This window comes from Mycteria americana, chromosome 8, assembly GCF_035582795.1.
Source record: "Mycteria americana isolate JAX WOST 10 ecotype Jacksonville Zoo and Gardens chromosome 8, USCA_MyAme_1.0, whole genome shotgun sequence".
NCBI lineage: Eukaryota > Metazoa > Chordata > Aves > Ciconiiformes > Ciconiidae > Mycteria > Mycteria americana.
This window is the reverse complement of record NC_134372.1, coordinates 33,948,278-33,968,925: the sequence shown is the minus strand read 5'-3', so window position 1 is coordinate 33,968,925 and position 20,648 is coordinate 33,948,278. Positions and strand designations below refer to the sequence as shown.

Here is a 20,648-nt window from a genome sequence, read left to right as displayed (position 1 = left end):
AGCTTGTAAGAGAACACCATCATCGCACAGTCCAGTACGAGGACAGAAATAGGCTTATTGGCTTCAAAATCAGAAATATTCTGAGAATGTCATAAATGTTAAAGACATAATAGACAGTAAAATATCTTTACACAGGGCACAAACAGTGACTGAGATGTGGCTAATTACTTTAAATGCAAACCAATCTGACATTTACCCTCAGGTTTGTGTTACCAGTACATATTACACAACTACAGACAAACTTGCTTTATCCTGTTCAGCTTCTTGAGCCTCTTTTTACTCAAATTATCAATGTAACACAGATGAACAAGACCCGGACACACGTTTAAGTGTTATTACTACCAAGCAGACCAAAAGCTGGTTCAAATGTTAAATCTTTCTGCCATGGCGATGTACCACTTTTATTCTCCAGCCCTGACAGTACTTTCCAATTTCCTCTGAGAGGAGAAATACACACATTCCAGTTGAGACCGAGGTTTAAAATTCCTATTAAAGCAGCTTTTATGTAATTAGATTGGAATGAATGTGCAACAGTGCCCATTGCAGAAAACTTCAAAGTGGTTATACTGGAGAAATCACAACCCATTTCAGTATGCCCACAAGAAGAAAGAATGGCTCTCTGGAGGATAAGAGTATATTAGTCTCTGTATGTAATAGATTTTATTGACCATATGGAACTGATATAAAAATTGTGTTGCAGTGGGTAGTCTTGGATTTGAGACAGGAATGTGACATAGAAAATACAGTTCCTGTAAAAAGCCTGGCAGCTTTCTGGCAGTTTTTGCAATCAGAAGAACCTAAAATATTTACCTGATTGAGTCACTGATGAGTCCCAGGTCAAAGCAAAATCTGAAGATTCACCCTCTTCAACTGAAAAAGAACAAAAATAAGTTGTGATTGCTAAAACAAACCAACTGGAAAGCAAAGCTGTCAGAAAACTAGGTCCACTATGACATTAAGTATTAAAACAGACTTCTGCACTGGTGAAAAAGAACTTACTGCTTTCTATAAAATAATTCATGAGGTGGAAATTTAGTAAAGAGATTTTCCCTACATTTTAACCTAAATATGGGATTTCTGTTTGCAGTTTCTTCCTGAACAGGTAACAGTAAGTTCCTGTGAAATTTTAATAGAGGTTTAAATATCACTAGCTGCTAAGTATTCGTATTTGAAATTTTGTACATTCACAACAACTTGCAGGTGCAAAATTGCCATTGTAAATGTAGAGGTTGTTTTTGAAATGTATGCTGTAACAGATCATAGTAAAGAACTGTCCTATGAAGGGAAAATTGCCTGGCTTCTGTCATCTTAACATACTAACATATTAACCATATTCAGAACCGAGTGATATCTTAAGTTTTTTCAGAGTTCAGAGTTAAAAAATACTTTTATCATGTGCAACCATGTTCTGTAATATGGTAGTTGTAAATAACTGCATTTAAGGCTTGCTGATGTGAAAGCTGTCAGAGCCAGGTGCTCAGCACTTGCAAGTGACGTATCTGTAACTTTCTGCCTGTTAAGAATTATAAAATGTCATTTGATTCTTACATTCTTAAAAATAACTAAGAGATCAACTGACAAGCAGCAGGCTAAAAAAGAGCCCAATCCTGCTGTTACTGAAATCAATGGCAGTTTTACTAATGTCAGACTGGGCATTTGAAAGTGGTAACCGCGGAAATTCTTCTTTTTAATTGCAAAAGTTGATCATCTTCACCTGCCTCCTCTGTCGCCGTGACACCAAACAAATTGAAATCATGGGTCTTTATTGCCTGATGAAAAGTATTTACTCCACACACTGAACAATCTCTAACCCTTTTATCTAAATTATGTTGGATTCAAATACAAATTATGCATAATTCTGCAACTGAAATCCAAACCATATTGCAAAGCCACAAGCACAGCCCCTATTGACCAGATAGGACCTGTATGCCCAGGCCCTGGAACCTGCTCCAGTGATTACTAACATTGAGTATTTACATTTTCATCACAAGATTCTTGATTTTATGCTCCCCCTCCCCCCCCTTTTTTTTTTTTCAATCCAGTAAGGAATTCTGGCATCCTATAAGCTTATCTATCAGGTTGATGTCAGTGGTGACATCATGTGGCATTAGGAACAGAGAAGATAATTTACATTGACAATGCCTTCACAAATTTTTATTTTATGTTCAGACCATAAACAAATGCGTACTCCACAGAAGGGCACAGCTCCGGTCCTGTTAGTCTGCAGGATTACTAATGGAGGAGCATGGAATTTGGCCACTTCCTTTGAAAAATCGTACTTGAGACACAGTTATTCTCTTTCCAAAAAGTCTATGTTAACATAAAGGCCATGTCACATAATACTACATTCCAGAATGATAGAGGAAAAACAAGATACAAAGCTATAAGCTTATTGACACCATTATCGGTACTATTTGCTGATGGTGGCAGAGCAGGCTTGGCTTACGCATGCTCTCTCCTAGGGGCTCACCTACCATTTTGTGTTCTGTAAACCACCATCTTGTTCCCATTTTGAGCCATTGCTTAATAGAAAAACTCTGGACATAGTTATCCTAAATACGATTTCACTCTTACACAAACATATCTCCTGTTTTAACATCAAAAACTACATAAATTGGGAGGTTTCTGCTCCAAAACTAAATAAGCTAAGTTAGCAATTCATGTACCTTACTCAAAACAGACAAGTGGAATGTTTTAGTTTTATTTTATCCTTGACTGCTTTTTGGTTGTCGTGCTTGGACAGTTTTTTATATTACTACTTCTATGCTGATGTTTTTTCATTTCTTTACATTTTATCTTGGAAAGAGACGTGGAAAAAAAAAATCAGTCTGCTAAAAATACATAAAGGCAATAAATTCAGTCCTAGTCAAGTAGAAGTATACAGGATCAGCACTGGTCATCGGCAATTTTAGCAACACACTGCCTTTCATGTTGGTTAAACACCGGAGACTGCTCTAGTCCTTGAGCTGCTGTAGGGCAGCTGGCTGCAGCACGTAACAAAACCCACGTTTTTTGGAATCCCTTAAATGAGGGCAAAGGTTTGAGTCAGCCTCTGTTGGCATTAATTTGCTTTGCTCCCTAATGACTGAAAAGGGGACAGAGAACATATATGTGAAGACGACGGCACTTAAATTCACTTTATATTATTGCAGTCCTGGTTTCAGGTTCTCCCCCCTATTGGCACAGACCCACCACATAGCTGACAGTGCTGCACCTCCATGTCAGGAGGAGGCTGGTCGGATGGAGCCTCCTGAGCTTAGACACAGACACATCTCCCTGCAGCTGCTGCTCACACCACTGTTCCCCCTTTTTTTTTTCTTTTTTTTTCTTTTTTAATTTTTTAAGCAAACATCATCTTTCATAGGATCAACCATAAGCAAAAGTAACAGCCAAGCCTACTGCAAGAGGTATTGCTGTATCGGACTGATGTTTCTCTTGGGCAGCAGGACAGCATGTCAAATTGTCCCCTCAGACAGCGAGCAGGGGGCGGGGGCACTGCCAGAAGGGAGCCAGGACCCCACGCTGTTTGCCGTGGTGCTGGCTGGGGCTACCCAAACATGTCCAGGCAGGACATGACCACTGTTCAGGACCGATGTTAGGTGGTTTTATGGAGTGGCATGGTCACAGTGACGGCCAGTCGGGAGCCCTGACCCGAGCACTTGATCCTCACCTGCCCGCCCATCCACCCACTAAGCTAGGCAGCGGGCACAGAGAAACAAGGGGCAAAAGCATCCAGAAGAAAGATTGGGTCTATACACCACTGTAATTAAGAAGCCCCAGAGGTTTGGAGGGGAAGGGTGTCTGTCAGGCTGAAGCAAAACAAATAGGTGATCAGGCTTTGTCACAGGCACCAAGTGTAATTGTAGGGAGACACTTAACTCCACCATGCTTCTGCTCCCTGTCCATAATGGGCATAAAACCAAGAGCTGAGAGGTTCCTCCGTGGCCACCTTTATCTTCTGGATATAAATTGTTATTTAAGGAGCTGGCATTTGAAGTGGTGTCACTGCTGGCTTTACCTCAGCCTCAGCAATGAGCAGAAGCCACAGAAGTCAGAGGGAAAGATAATCAGTTTCTTCCTCCTAAACTCAACTTCGACATCCAAGCAGTTGCAGCTAAAATTTGCCCTCAGTTGCACATGGCTGTTGCTGGACTCACGGGGAAGCAGGAGGAGCTTTCCTGGGCTGGTGGGTGACGTGGGTACATGACGCTGTGCGTGGAGGTGAGCAGAGTCCCACAGACACCCATTTGGGGACAGATGCCCTGGGGGGCTGCCTTAGGGCTCGGCCAACCCTCCCCGGGAGGGCAGAGTGGGTCCAGAACAGATCTGGCTGCTACAGCTGTGAAGGGATTTCCAGCTCTCGCTACTGAGAACCAAGTGAAAAAAAAAAAACCCTTAGTCTGTAATATTAGCCAGGGAGTAATTCACTTAAGTTGACTTTTCAGTTAAAGTTTCAGTTTCTTAATATTTTTCTCATCATTCCTTGAAATCTAGGTTGACTCAAGTGACCAGTGTGCATTAATGTTCACTTTGTGGATGCTATTATTTAAGTAGTGGTAATGGGCAAAAAAGCCAGTGAAAAGGTACGAAGCATTCAACACAATCACTTCCAAGATACATCGCACAGTAAAATAATTCCTGTTTCATTAGCGGGAAAATAAGTTTTCTGAGACACACCAGCCACAATCATAACTACTGAAGTCACGGACTAGACACTTCCATCTGTGCTAGTTAAACACTCTGAATGTGTGGACACAAAAGCCCACGTCGCTGATGTTCAGCATGGGCAGGAGCCACCCACGTACCTGAAACGCTCTGCAGCTTGGGAATACCACAGGAAACAGCAGTACAGTTTAAGATGGAGAGCCGAGATTTTATAAAGCAACTAGAGATCTTGTATCAGCTCTAACTACTTTACGGCAGTCCTTGGTGACATAATGGTGAAGGCTCAGCATTTCATGAAATTTTGGAGGCATTTCACACTGGGCATTGAAAATGAAGACACCCAAAATCACTGATGTTAAGCTTTGGGCAGAACGTTCACAAGTACACTTCACATGTTTTTATTGGATACTTCCTGTTTTCCTTCACAAACTCACCTCATTTTCTGCCCAAATTACGTTGTGTGCCTGCACATTAAGCCATGGTTGCAACCACAGAAGTTGGTATGTAATTACACTCTTACTCTTGTCTCTGCTCTCTCCATCTGATCGATCATTTTAAAATGCTTTGGAAAAGCATATTTTTACTCCTTCAGTAATACAGAGACAATACAGCAAGAGGACAGAAGTTCAGTCCCACTCTGCTCTATGTGTCATTGACAGAACGGCACCCAAGGTGCAACACACTGCACCGACAGAGAGGGTACGCATGTCTCCCAGTGCCAAATTCACTATGCAGTTGATTAGAAAAAAAGATGGGCAAGAAACAGTACAAGAAAAGTCAAGTACTAAACCTTGATATCAACACTCACAGCACTATATTTCTATTTTTAAAGCATTAACATTTTTTTCTTCTCTTTTGTAAATGGTCCATAGTATTTGCCTGCGCACAGAGGTAAAATACTGGAAATAAAAAACAGAGACACTCTTTTAGCTGCATGCTTCAGGGTGATAATTATGAGACAGTTATAGGAAACTCACCCACAAGCGTGGCTGGTACAACAGCCGTGCCTTTGGTGAAATCCGGGGGCATCTATGAAGCTGAAACCCTTCAGGAAGGCTGGGTTTGACTTGAAAATAGCCCTGGTCTGGCAGCATAGAAAATCTTGTTGATAGTCAACTCAAAAGTTCAGCAACTTTGTGCGCTGCTCACCCCTGGCCTGGTGCAGGGAGGACATCGCTGGCAGCAGCAGGACACATGTCTGCTTCCACTCCCCATTCTGCCCCAGCACAGGAGGACTCACTGCTGTCATGCCTGGAGAAGACCTCTGTTCTGCTCCAACTGATTGTGGGACCCAGATGCAAAAGTCAGAACAAGGACAGGGTCGACGTGGGGAGAAACTGTGGGCAATGGCAACATCACAATACAGCACTCCCACACACCCCAAATATTTGCATTTTGCCCGCCCGTCTCAGATGTTCTCCAGGGATGCTTATTTAATTGCTAGGTCACGAGCGCTGCAGGCTCAAAGATTTCAGTTCTTTGTGCTCAGAGAAACTTCTGAAAGGATTCAGCATCCACTCCCCTAAGAGTGAGCACATCTATTTATGAGGCTACCATTACCTGAACGCCATTCACAGTCACAGTGCTTATTTAACACTTTATCACTCCCAGGAAAGAAGTTAACCTTATCAAAGTAAGACGCTTCTGAACCAAATGTTGATTTCTAGATGCAATCAAGCTTTGCAAGTGAGCAACAGCCCCTCAGTAATTCAGATGGCATGTGTATGCTCCCTTATCCTATTGCACAGGCTTCAAGGACCACAAGGACCAGTTTAACACTTCCCATAATAGAAAAACTCCATAGTATGCTAACTAAAATGTCAGGAACTGTGACAGTTTGAGAAACTGCTGAGAAATTTGTTGCACTACAAGCAAGTCCCCCAACTGATGGGGGAATTATCCCGAATCAGGGCTGATACCAAGAGCTGCATTCGGGACCAGGGCCACTCCCTCAGCCGTGAGCAACCTTTGAAAACACCACGTACAGAATAGTTGGAGTGCAGAAAATGCTGGTGCCGCTTCTTCGTTTGGAGGATTTTGTCAGATTTTGTTGGTGACAGAACGCTCTCAGATAAACCTGGGGAAATCTCACCGATGCCTGTGTATTAGCTGTAATGTACGTGTCAAGATTCACAGCTTTCCCTCTAGAGAAATACTCTAGCACCAATCCGCATGGTAAGCCAGTCACACAATAATCATGTATTTTCCCTGACCTAGCTGTAGGTACTCGCAAGCAAGAGCTCTGTGATCTTCCGTAATCTTCGGCTTCTTTGCCAGCTTTGAGATGCACACCTCTCTGTGCCGTCCTATCCAGCCCTTGCTCCGTCCCTCCCATCACATGAAATTACATGCTCCCGAATCAGCACAGGACACAGAATAGCCCCATCCGACCGCCATTCATCCGCTGCAACTCATCCCACAGCACTTGCAGCCTGGGATTTAATACAGCGCTCTTAATCCTGCAAAATGCAGAGCAGCTTCCATGTCCACAAAGTCAAAGGGAGCTGAGAATGCTCAAAACTTTGTGGACTGAGGATTGTAAATCAGCCAGTTTGCAGCTGCTTGGCATGGCAGGAGCACAAAGGATGTTAACAATCTTTACACTTTAAATAGCCTGGTATTTTCCACACACATCTAGAGTCTGTCCTTTGGAGAGGTGCGGATAGGCTTGCTCCTCAAACTGAAGGAGGAGGATACCTCTGCTCTCACTCAGTTTACTGCCCAGAGAAGTTCAGTCCTGCACAGCACTGGGAGCTGCTACCACAACTAGCAGTGGCACACATCAAAAAAAGAAGAAAAGTTTGGAAATGGCTACTTTGAGCAGAAGCCAGCTAGCCCCTTCTGTTCAGATCACCTCCTGAGTCTAAGGCTTTCCCTATCTCCTGCTTAGATGTTCCCCGTTCGATCCTCCACCTCCTAATATCAGTGAGACAAAAGTCTGCAAAAGACAAAACTCTGCAGGAGAGCAGTGAAGGAAAGTAGCAGTATGAAAAGCGGTCACACGTGTTTTTCACATGAACGGCGGCTGCGGCAGAGCTGCGGCCCGCTGGCCGGGAGCACAGCAGGGCGTGGAGCCGGCCCCGAGCCAGGGCACGCCGCCCGCGGGGAGCCGGGCTGCCCTTCTTTGTCACGGGCTGGGGCTTTCTCCCACCAGTGTGCAGAGGGAAACCTTCACATTCAGCAGGAAAACAAGAGGTTTTATGGGGCTTTGCCAGTGTACTGAGAAGAGGTGCCTGTGAGCGTATCCCGATGCATTTACCGTACCTTGCAGCTAAAAGGAAAGGGAAATCTCCCTGGTGCCTCTGTACCAGCACTCAGGGGAGCAAAAAGGTACCCGGCGGAAGCAGCCAGGTGTGCTTTATACCAGCCATTTGAGCCAATTTTCTCCCCTTGGAAAATCAACTTGGCAAGAAGATTCCTGCCAGGTCTCCCCATATTTACTAGATATTTTGCTTGTTTGCGTGATCATTTCCATTAAGCTTTAGTAACACTTTGCCATTGTTTCCCCGGTGGTTGGTGGAAAGGAGCACTGGGGCACCAGGGCATCCCCAGAGAGGCGATGGCGCGTTCCTCGCCCATGCCCTAACCCTGGGATCCCCCACAGGAGCCACGCGTGGCCCTCGGCACAATCGCTCGCAGCCCCAGATCCGCCTCCCTGTTCTCTCCCCAGTGGACGGCCGATTCAGCCATCGGTGGCCCTCGGCCAGGAGGGTTTTTTCCACCTTAAATAGGACCGTTATATATTAGTCCTTTCATGGGCCAGCAGGCCAGGGAATAAGACAAGAGGGTTTACTGACACGGCTTATTTAGCTAGTTCAGAGCCTAAATTCGCACAACTTCTCTAGCTGCTTTTCTCCAAAGTCAGTAACAGGGCTTGGCAGAGACTGTGGGTTTTGCTGGCAAAGTCAGCCTTTTTGTGTGAAGGAGGGAGGAGTGGGGAAACCCAGACTGCTGTGTTCTCTAGGTCAGGGAAAAGAAAAAAAGAAGGAAAAAAAAAAAGAAAAAAGGAAGAAGGATGAGACAAATGGGACATAATTACAAAGGAAAACTGAAAAAAACCCAGATAGTTAGGAACAGAAAAAGACATGAAGGTGATTAAGGAGAACAAAACAAACAACAAAATAAGGTAGCACTAGTAGGTTTATGCAAAGGAGATCTAATTATGGGTGGCTAAATCCTCCAGGACATTAATATTCCATCGTAATGTGTCTAGTTTCCTCCTTTCCAGACATGGCAGGGAGGAAATGAGAATCACTTAGATACACTGTTTAATGAGCAAATGATGGACGATCACCAAATACAGCCTGCCTGATAAGTATCCATTAGCTTAAACTCGCACAGTAAATCTGTGCGCAGCTAACGGGCCTGCCTCTTCAAACACTACGGCAAAACTTAATGTAACTGCAACTGGAGCACGGGATCATTGTAAATAAAAATCTCATCTCTGTAAGACAAGAAAGACCGTAGGACATACATAATGGCTAATCACAGCCCTTCCCACGGACTGCACACCTGACTCACAAGCCAGAGTATATTTATTCCCAGTGCTCATATTTAGTTTTTGTGTTTCTAATTCACAGACTTCACTGGAGACAGATATTTCACATCAAAATCTATTATGTAAATAAATACGAGTGTATGGTGTAATAAAATGCAGCCAATGTTCCAGGTTGCTCTCAAGATCAACATCTTATACATGCAATATATTAAGCTTATAGTTCTTAAAACTGGGCCTGCAGACACCCCATTTCATTACTTTACATTATAGATTTGGGATCAATACTCTTAACTGACGGTTCTTACAGCTTGTCATTGAAGGTTAATCCCCAGAGGGCAGGGTGGGGTTTTTTTCCTTTTAATTGCAATACATGGTAATTAATCTGCAAAAAGCTCAGGAATTCAGAGGTTGCCCTGGAAGAGGCACCTGGCCAAGGAGCCCCCTGCTCTGTGCTACATACGAGACCCACAGCAGCAGCACCTCAGCCCCGCACGAGAACCACATTTTCCTGGCACGCTGGTGCAAAACCGTCCCAGCAATGGCTGGCATGGGGAACATCCTTTTTTAGGCTCCCCAGGTTTCATCAGGAAGCACCATCCCCGCTGCTCTGCCATAGGGAAATGCAGTCCCCTTTGCCGTGTGTGCTGTTGGTCCCTCCTCTGCCCTGCGGCGGGCTGTGCCACCTTCCTGCGTCCCCAGCACAGGGGACCCATCTCTGGTGCCTCCCCACCATCCTCTTGCCTTTTTGGACAAAAATCTCTTACAATATTAGTTGTTTCTAATTGTTGCTTGCACCTCAGAAATGCAGGAAGGGGCCTCGAGTTTGGGGATCTTTCTGCTTTTTCTGCCTGCAGTTTGCCTGGCCATGAGACTGGTGGGGCACGCCCCCAGCCCAAGGGAACCAGCCCACCAGTGGCCCATTTGTGCCCAGCACAGAGCTCCCACTGGCGTGCTGCAACCCCAGACCCATTGTCTGCTATAAGCTCCGCTGGAAATGGATGGGAGCATCCAGGGTCCCTACTGTCACCTGCCCTGGTCGGGCTGAGCCCCAGCCCACACCACCCTAGCTCTGGTGGGGCGACAGCACAGGCACGGGACAGAGAGCAAAGAGGTGGGGGGGGTCATGGAGATGCACAAGGACATGGGGTGCAGGGTGGCCAGCTCCTGTGGACAGGGATAGGGGATGGCAAGCACAGGCTGCCTGCAGCTGCACTCCTCCCTGCATTATTATATGCATTTCTAAGGCAACTGTCACCATAGTGTCTGCACCTTCTTTCAAAAATAGATCTACTATGAGTAAACAGGAGCTTTAAAGCTCAAGTGAAACGTAGCAGGTGAATCTAGCATTCCCCACATTGCTCATAAAATCATGTATTTTACTTCAGCAACCAAGAGTTTAAATATTCTTGCTCCATCTGGAACGCTGCTGGATGACAGAAACATGTACATGTTGAAATCCTAACAAACCAAAACAAGGGAAGTAGAGAAAGGGGGAATTAACACACCTACAATTCATGGCCAGGACTTTAATTCCATGAGTTGAATTTGCAAGTTGTGAAGCGATCCCTTGCTCTGCTAAAATGCCAAAAGCAGGTTGAAGTTACCCAAAGACAAGACAATGATGCGAGAGACACATGAAAAGTGACAGACCAGAGGTGGGTCAGCAACTACAAAGACCAAGCTGCTACTCAAATACTTGCAATTTCTTACACCTTCCTCCAAACTCTGGGTGTAGAAGTTGTACTAGTGAAGGCTCTACTACCACCCTATGCACTTTTGAGCACAGATACCTGGCGAGTGAAGGCACACAAATCTCAGGTATCACCTAAGACAGCATTTGCAAACACGTGGGGCACGGGGCTCTGCATTGGAAGATAGCAGACCTGAGAGTTGCAGCTGGCAGAGACAAGGTGCACATGGCAGAGTTCAGCTGGAGGGATGGTACAGGCCAAAGGGATGCCAGAAAGACTTTTATTGTTTCCTGAACGTAAAGAAATGGCTACAATGAAATGAAGTTTCAGAATGAAGCCAAAGCACCATGAAGTTCAAACACTGGGCTTTGCACAGAAGATGCAGGGTCTCACCAAGTCAGATTTATTGCATGCTTTGCTTCTCCTGGGGAAAAAAAACAAACAAACAAAAAAAAGAGATGGGAAAGAGCACTATTTTTACATTAGAGCTATAAAGTTTCCCTATAAGCAGGACACCTAATAAAATAATTTTCATGTGCTGGCCCTGTCTTGAGGCAGCTAATGAGGATGCTGAAAGCTTAACATCTAACATGGACTAATGACACAAAGAAAGGGGAACGTTCTGAAACTAATTTACGTAAACTTTTATATGGGAGCAGGAACCAAACCAGGGAAGAACAGAAGTAGACAACTAGGATCTGCAGATGGGCAATGGGGCCGTAACTCCTAACGCTACCTCTTGCTCCGGTAAAGCACATAAAGAGATTTACGTGCACCAGCAGACTGAGTACACCCTACCTCGGACTGCAATCTGTCCCCCATTGCTACTAATGGGCATCGCCCTTCTGTGTTCTGCTTAGTCAAAACCATCCAACCAAGTGCAGTTCTGTAATAAAAACTCACAAAAAACCCCCGTTCACTGTCTCACCTGCTATGGTCAGACCAAGAACCACATCCCTCCAGACCCTCCTGCCGTGGACAGCGAGTAGCCTTTTCCTTTCCTTCAGCAAGGAGCTGCCGTCAGAATGCAATACTTTTCAGCTCATCTCATCATCACCATAAATCAAGTCCCACTTCACAGCAATTTTCCCACTATGGATTTCATCCAGACCCAACAGAAGCAGATGCAACATCTCCCATTTCACGTGGATCAGGCATGATACTATTGTCAGCCTCCGTCCTGAGCTGTCCCAGATGGCGGGGGGACCTCAGTTTTCAGACTTTGGTTCAACGTAGAGAGTCTAATGCCGATGAAAAATTCACACTTGCAAATGTGATAAAAAGGATAGAAAATTACTTAAACAGCAGCAATTATCTTGAGGGTCACTGATGAAATGGTAAAGCACCCAACAACTCTACTCTTACACACGTTTAAGTCTCTTACTTCATAATTCTTCAAAGCAGGTTTTACTACATTATGCCTAAAGCCCTCATCCCTGCTGCAGCAAGCTCCAGCAGGAGCAGAGCTGCTGTACCAAACACTTTGTTTATCATAACACTCCCCTCCACAAATACCCCATTCAGCACCCAGGGCTATTAATCACAGCTGAAAAAAGATCTTTGACCAGATTTCTACACCTCAGCCTAAAAAAATACACTGAATTTTGCTGCTAATCCTTCAAACTTGGAGATTTTTTTCACTGGTGAGCTATGTGTGCAGCGTAGGTAGCACAGGAAAAGGAAAAGAGAGGAGGCTTTTCCTGACCGGCCATTTTAATTAGAGCTACGAGGGCTTGGAAAAACCCACCTGGTGAGTGGAGTTACTTCCCGCTCTCCCCTCCTCTTGGGATGCTGGTCCCAATCAGAAAGACCCAAATTTCCAAAAGCATAAGTATGCCAGGCTGTCAGTGCACCCGCTTTGCTGCCGTCACGGGGCCGTCGCAGGGGATCAGGCCCTCGACAGCCGGACAAGGAGGGCTTCAGCTTTCCTGAGCAAGCACGGGTTTTCGAGGGCTGCTTGTAGGAGTTTGTTTCTCGAGCAAATAGCTCACTGTGGCTCTTTTGTGCATGCAAGCGTATGTGTGTGTGTCTGTGTGTGTGTGGTAATAATCCCCAGGGTCGCTCATTTTAATGCTGCTTTCTCCCCAGATGAAAATATACATATTCTTATTAAGAAAAAAAAATGTGCAAAGTATAAATTAGCATCTCTGATAATTTCTAGTTCATAAATTGTATTTTAATAATAAAACAATATACTCTTCTGTACTGCCTCTTAAATACTAACAGGAAAGTCTGTCTTATTTGTACACAAGCCTAAATATTTTCATGAAGGAACACACAAATGGTATAAAATAAATACTGTAAAGTGAAATATAGACGAAAGGGGAAATAAAAACAGGTGTAAAGCTAATACATGGAGAATCCAGCACCTCATCCTGCCTCCTTTGCCACGAGAAGAGTTTCTTCGGTCACATGGAATGACCCACGTGAGCAAATGCTCCACGCTCCCCGGGTGTAGATGCCCCACACTTTCCTACTGCTGAATTTTATTGCACAGGTGAAGGCAAATTCACCGGCTGAGATTCTTCCTACTGGAAAGACAGGCTTTGTTGGCTGCATTAAGGTGAAAGAAATTACAATGAGGGAGAGAAAGTTGTATATATGTCACATATATCCCTTTGTAGCGTCAAATTTAATTTGCAGAAAAACCAACTCGGCCACCATAAAGTGGAAACTAGTATTTTTTATGACCCCTTAACAACCTGTCCTTAGTGCTAACATACCATAAATAAATTTCAACATCTTGTTATACATGTAGTTTATTTTAAACAAGACTAAAAGGGGAACACAGTTCTTACTGAAAATTGGCACACATACAAAGAAAGGGGGAAAGCTGGCTTTTAAAACTTAATGCAAGACCTACTTTTTTTTTTTATTCCTATTAAACTCACAACCTTTCCACTGAAATCAAACATAGAAAGAGTTTCCAAATATTTTATAATTCTGAATGGATTTCCCTAGTGTAACAGTAATAATATTTTTACAGTTAAAAGATCCACTGATTTAATAAGTGTGATTTGTGTATTTAGAAAATTCATTAGAGCAGACATTCCCCGACATTTTTAGATTTATTTATTTATTTAGCCTAATTTGGGTACACTACTTCAAAAGAACGCTTAGAGCTTCCCAGTTCCTTAGTCACTCACTAATAACATCTAATAATTAATAAAGACATGTAAATTCTTAACTCCCAGAACTATTCCAAACTTACTATCTGTACGCTTCATGTCATGTCTCACTTATGGATATCTGCATTACTTTGTTTCATAAAATGCTGAAGGGACACGTACTTATCTTGCTCTCCACCAAGAGTGAATATTCAGGCATGCTGTAACCAAAGCAAAACTAAATCGAAGCCTGAGCAAACCTCTCCTCTAGGAGCCCACAGAGTTTTCCAGGCAACCATGGAAGCTTTTAGCTGGTTTTACTGCACGGTTGTGTCCCTTCTGCAAATGCCCGGTGCCTGCATGCTTGTGTAAATGCATGCATGCTTGTACAGGCATGCCTGTGCAAATGCACGCATCTGCGGCAGCTATGGGGGACATGCACTTCTTCAGCCGCTGTGCAGAAATGCGGGTGTGGTGTCAGGTGAGTACATCAGGATAGTCTCATTAGTGCTCAGTTTTACAAGTATTTGGGAGCCAGGAAGGAATGAACCAACCAAATGTGCAGCTGTTACATAGAAAGGAAAGGCCCAATTTAAGAGTAAATGCAATGCTCGGGACAGCAACTCCAAAAGTATCTGTAGAAACAAAGAGGGCACAAGCAAACACCTTCATCCCCCGTCGTAAGGCCGCCAGCCCCTTTTGCCTCTGCCTCCAGAGCTGTTAAAATCGCTATTCTATGGGCAGAGGCCATGGGGAATAACATTAGCTCAAACCATCTTTACTTGGAGGGAAATTATATTGTGTCTGCTCCTCTCTGACAAGTGGTCCTGTCTGGGCCTTGTGTTCTGCAACGTTTCCTTGTCATATTTATTTGCGTGTTTTGATTTCCGGTCTTCTGTCAGGAGGAAGACTGCCAAAACCTGTAAGTCCTGTCTCCTACGAGTACTGCTAAGCCTGAGAAACGGGGCACGGGGATTTCCACACATGGCTCAAGCCAGTATGTTGACAGAAGTTTCCTTAAAGAAATACAACTTGCACAAAGTTTTGTATTTCAAGTTCAGTGGACTAAATGAACAGGACTTGAAAGAAGAATGAAAATAGCCCCACTTCCCTAAATAAAAGGTTCCATAATAGGTATTATGAAATGACACTCAGAATAAACTTCCCACACCAGAACCACACGCAGATGCAAGGTTATTCATACACAGACAAACTGTAACTCTGCTGGTAGTTTTGCTGTGTGTAAAACAAGTCCCCCAAGTTTGAATGGTTTCTGTTATGACTGCTTATAATCCACAAATCTCTTCCTCAAAGCCAAACTGAGACAGAAAAAATGCACAAAAGCGCCTACCTTTCAAAACAAAGAACTTTCTTCCAATCTAACCACTATAAAAAATGCTCACGTAATTAATTTACACTTGAGGCAAACAGGTTTACTTAGCTGAACTAATGTTTTTTCCCCATATTCATCCATAGCCAATGGGTCAGCGAAGCAGAGTTCCTCTACAAATTTTTATGACATCTGAATATATTTCCTATCCACACTGGTATTTTTCCTTGTTAATGAGATTTCTCTGTTGTTCTCTTCATTTCCTGATAGAGTAACATAATCTTATGGAAATTCTGCAGTAAATAAAAGCTGTGCTCGTGCTCGGTCCGTGCGTACTCATGCTTCATGATGTAGGCGTGCTTTGGCCATGCACGCATCAGCACAGAAACGACTCCAAGTCACACTGACAAATGAACTGTCTAAATAGCAATACAGTAGAGAGGGGATCGACTGCCGACATCCCTTCTGTATGAGTTACGGACACTACAGTGTTCTGGGAAACCATCAGTTTGTAATAGTGCTGACTGGTTTCAAGGATGGGCTGTTAAGGTGAACGTCACTCAAGTGTATGTAAAACTTTCTATTGATCAGAAAGCCAACCCTGTAATCGATAAAGGCACAGACATCCTTTCTGTCCATCATGCAAGTGATTTGTCTAAAATGTGAAACCGTGCTTTTTTGTTAAGGCAAGGTTTTGTGATAGTCTCTGTCTGGGAAGCGGCAGACAAATGTTTCTTCTAAATACATGAAATAATCATTGTAATTCTACTACACTCAAGGAGACCTGAACTCACCCCGACCTCCTGGCTCTTTCCATGTCAGCCCTTCGGCACCAGCCCCCACTGGCCACACCGGAGGCTTCATCGTGCACCAGTTAGTGCTGGTACCTCATGGGTGAGCTCCCTGTCACAGCTTTACTCACCGCACTGGCTCTGGATCGACAACCCTGAGCATCCCTCACAGCCTGAAGTTCTCCACCTTGCAGACTACTAAAATCTTTTCATTCAAATTCAGGGGAATGGGACGTGTTCTTCCACATCTTTTCAGATAAACTGGGAACATTTTACTTCTAATATGGGCAATATTGCACTTACCCACTTCTCACACATACCAACAGATGGCCTGGCACCAAGGTGGGATGTGTGGGTATTTCTGATTGCCCACACCTCCACGTCCGCTCACCAACAGCTCCAACATATGAAAGACTAGAAAGCTTGAGACCTTAAGGTATTTAATGTTATACAGCATCTTAAGTCCTACTTAAAAGTCAGGTTTTATTTTTTTTGGCAAAGAGAGTTACTAACCAACTTTCAAAAATAAGACATGTAAGTGGCTCCTGTTGAAGCAGGAACTGCAGCAGATTTTGTGCTCAAGCTTGGACATTTGTGTTCATCTTTCCAGAGTGCAGAACACCTGAAAGAGCTGACACTTGCTCTAATTCCTTAAAACTTGAGCAAAAAAAAAATCTCCTGCTTTTTTAAAATAATGATCTACAGACATTCAGAAAAAATTGAATGCACTTGCATTTTAAATAAGTTAACGCACTGTTGAATAAAAAAAAAAACCTAAAAATTATTCTTTTTCACACCTGTGCTTATATGATAGATGCTGTTCAAAACCACAAATCAGTCTCCTAAAATACCACACTTCCACCCACTCGGCTGAACCCGGAGATTGCTTTAAAAAGTCTGTTTCTGGGCTATTGGAGTCGGTGAGAATTTGGAGTGAAGCATTCTCTTCTAACTAGACTCATCACTTATTTACATGGAAGTAACGAGATCATAAAAGAAGCATCAGGGTAATGACGTACAGCCCAAATGCTTACTGGGTACCCACAGAAACATAACTTGCACTCTGAAAGGACTGAGAAGGGCGGGGAGAATTTGAAAAGCAACTCCAGGGCTGGCAGGAGGTAGATCAGCTCACGCCCAGCTCCCCCTTTCCAACTTCACCTTTCCTTCCCCACACCTCCGATGTCCCACCACAGTCAGCTCCACAGACAAGTGCGGGAATGAATGGCTGAAGTTGTCTACAGACTATCCATGGAAAACCCTTTTGCCAAACACTTTGGTTTTTTCCCTCAAACAACAAGTGTATGTGAAGAAACCAACCTACCATGTTTCCAAATCTATAGCTTAAGTGATACCTTTTAAAAAACCCCTTTGCTTCAGCAGCAGTGAAGGATCATCTTACACGTGCCCTGTGTGCCTGCATCTGACTTGAAAATAACCACCCACGACTGGCTTTGTAGGCAATAACACCTTCTGAAGTGTCATAGCTGCAGATTTTTTCCCCAAAAGTGCTGACATAGCTGGGTTTTGGGTTGTAGTATCACGTTATCCAAAGACAGGTAGTTAATGTCATTTAAACTTTAACTGGAAACAAGACAGATTAATACTCCTTGATCTCCGTCACTGTTGTGCTGTCATCAAAGCACCAGCCGACAGGTTAGTGATCGGTGAAAACCCTCAAACTTCTGGCAACCAGGGCCATTTTCAAAACCCAAATGAGAGAGCTTTTAATAACTCAAAAATACAGCGCGATGTGTTTTGAACAACAGCTTTTCATTTCAGCAAGTTTATATTATAGTATATGTCTCCTTGAACTAAGAGATCATTTGTTTAAATTGCTTGATTATACATAATGATCCTTCTCTTATAAAACAAGATTCAACATTGCCACTGGGGGAGAGGGCGGAAACGGCACAGAAATTTAACAAGAAAGAAAAAACATCGTACAACACTTGCAGTAATAAAACATTAGGAGAATTTTCACTTGACTGTTGAAAAAAGCAGAGCTAGAAACGTCTTGTTCTACCCCAGCTATTAACACTAACTCTGCATTCACGGAGTATAATGTACAGCTTTGATCAAGCTATAGGATCTACATGCTCACAAAATATTTAACTTTAAATACATAGCACAGAATTAGTCTCCAACAATTTATGCCATCGCCTCCTGCCACTTTACGTTTTCCTAAATCTTGGAGTCTAATTCACATATGTAAGATTATTTTATTTTTAACCTACTAGGGATTAGATATCATTTATTTCAAGTCTGCCAAAAAGGGTATGGTTTCAAAGCAGTGTTTTGCACTTTTATGGACTGAAAGGAGAACAAAAATTCAAATTTAATAAAATATGAGAACTAGAATACAGGAAAAATAAGAGCTTACCTATTCACCTAAATTTTATTCTGTAACTTTTAAGATGAAAAACATGGCTTTTGTCTCTCTGCACTTAACTGAGGGAAGAAAAGACAGGCCTGCTCCCAAATGAGAAGAGACTGATAGAAAGTGATGTGTTTATCCTGTTGAAATTGTTACCAACCTGGATCCTCCCACTGCCTCCCAGAAGCATCTCCTGGTTGCCCACCCTCATTAGGCTGATTTCAGCTTTTCCTAACAGCCCGCTGAGGAGGAAGAAGCACGTAACCGTTACAGACCTTCACCTGTTCGCCAGGTGATGGATGCTGACCTCCTGCTCATGGTGGTCTCTGGAGCAGAGGGTCTCTGGAACATGGATGAGGTGCCCTGACTGCCAGCACCCCGCAGGACACGTCGCCTATTTCTGCTACCTGGGGATGCACAGCTCCTTCGCAGGAGCAGGTCCTGCCCGAGGGATCCTGGTGAGCAGAGGACAGCAGAAAATGTGATGCTGAGAGAGTAACTCAACCTAACAAGAGATTAATTTCTAAAGCAAAAACTAAGCCCAAATACAATAAACTCTCCATTGTTCACACCTTATCATGAACTTAATCCTGAAGTCCTCCTGTTTCTGGAGGCCTGGCAAATTCTTAACAAAAGTTATTTCTCATTTAATTAAACCTAACATTTGTGTATTTGACAAGAACAGGGAACACTGGCTGCCAAATACACTTTCTGACCACCCAACCACACTTATCTATGGCGCAGTGACTGCACTATGAGGAGAGAGAACCACAGGTGAGAAGAACTGAACTTTTGGAGAGAGGTCTTGGTGATCTACATTTAAACACACAAACCCGAGGAGAAAGACATACCCTTTATAGCATCCGTTCATCTACCCGTTCCTATGGGATGTTACCACTCCTGAGCAATGCTCACTGCATTTGTCCGTGTGCCTGATGCAAGGTGAGAAAAGGACAAAGACGTTCAAGAGCTACGGTGAATATGCATGCACAGAAGGGATGAACCATTTTTAGATGCCAAAGCTTTCACTGATCATTTTCACGGTATCTTAAGAGAACAGAATTGCCATCACAGCTAAATTTATCCCAAACATTGATATTTCTTGTGCTAACCATTCAGGGTACTATTTTTCTAATACGTGTCAGCTCAGTACTCTCTCCAACCAGGCACTTGGAAATGGGATGTACTTACAGACATGTCTGGGGTTTGCTCTAGGAGATATCACAGATTCATATGCAGATGTGTACCTTCAGTGTAATATTTCAGACGTAGCATAAGTATCTGTATATGTATATGTATGTTTGTATGCATATCTGCAACCTCTTTATTTTTAACAGGGAGCATCTGATTTGAGGATCTGTTTAACTTCTTTATTTGGCAATCAGTTTTTGCACTGTCAACTAACACCTTTTAAAAATTAAAGTCAGTTCCTGACTACACAGACTGCTTTTCCAGAGCAATGGTCGCTGGATACCATGGGTCCTACCAGGAAGAGGCTGGAACTGCCCACAGGATCATTTTCACCCCGATTTACAGCTGGGAGTTTGTGTGTCACTGTGGTAAGGCAGGGCAGTCACCTGGGGCAGATGGATTTTTCTACATTGCCCTGTTTTGACAACTGAAGGCTTCAAAAACAAAAACACTGTCCTTCAAGATTTGCAACAATGTTTCAAGTGATTCCCCACCCTATCCTTCCTAAACATTTACACTTTTAGTTTAATAGACAAGAAGGAGTAAATAATAAATAAATAAGTACCAAAATACCCCAAACTACAAACAGCCATGTTTGCAACCTTAAAGAAATCCCCTTTCATTGCTGCCTAGCACGTAGTCCTTGCTGTGTTGAAACCAACCTGCTGGAAGAAAGAGCCGGGCGCTGTGGTGCCCGGGCAGGACCGGCCATACGACCCTGTCCGCAGTGGGCAGGGGGTGCCATGGGGACGGTGACCAGACAGCGGGACTGTGCAGCATCCCACCTTCTCATTGCTTCCTCGCCTGCGTATTCGCATCTGTAGTGTGCAGCAAACCTAATTGTGCCACTACCCCAGCTAATATACAGCATCACTTATTGTGGGCTAACACACACTCATCCGCATCTGTATTAACATGGGTATTAGTACCCAAAAGGGCAGCGTCTTCCTCTTCCCTTTTATTGCTCTTTTTATCCAATAAACAGTGTTATTAAGCAT

At 43.6% G+C, this 20,648-nt stretch overlaps 1 protein-coding gene across 3 annotated transcripts in view; it reads right to left on the bottom strand.

Annotated features, from left to right (window-relative positions):
- Positions 1-20,648, bottom strand: part of ZNF423 (zinc finger protein 423) — a 237,413-nt gene that overhangs the window by 192,672 nt on the left and 24,093 nt on the right. For 2 of the 3 annotated variants that reach the window (XM_075510663.1, XM_075510658.1), the window contains exon 2: positions 811-870. The exons of the other annotated variant lie outside the window; for it this stretch is intronic. In XM_075510663.1, the coding sequence (XP_075366778.1) occupies positions 811-870 (60 nt within the window). The remainder of the gene's footprint in view (positions 1-810; positions 871-20,648) is intronic. 3 annotated transcript variants of the gene reach the window in all.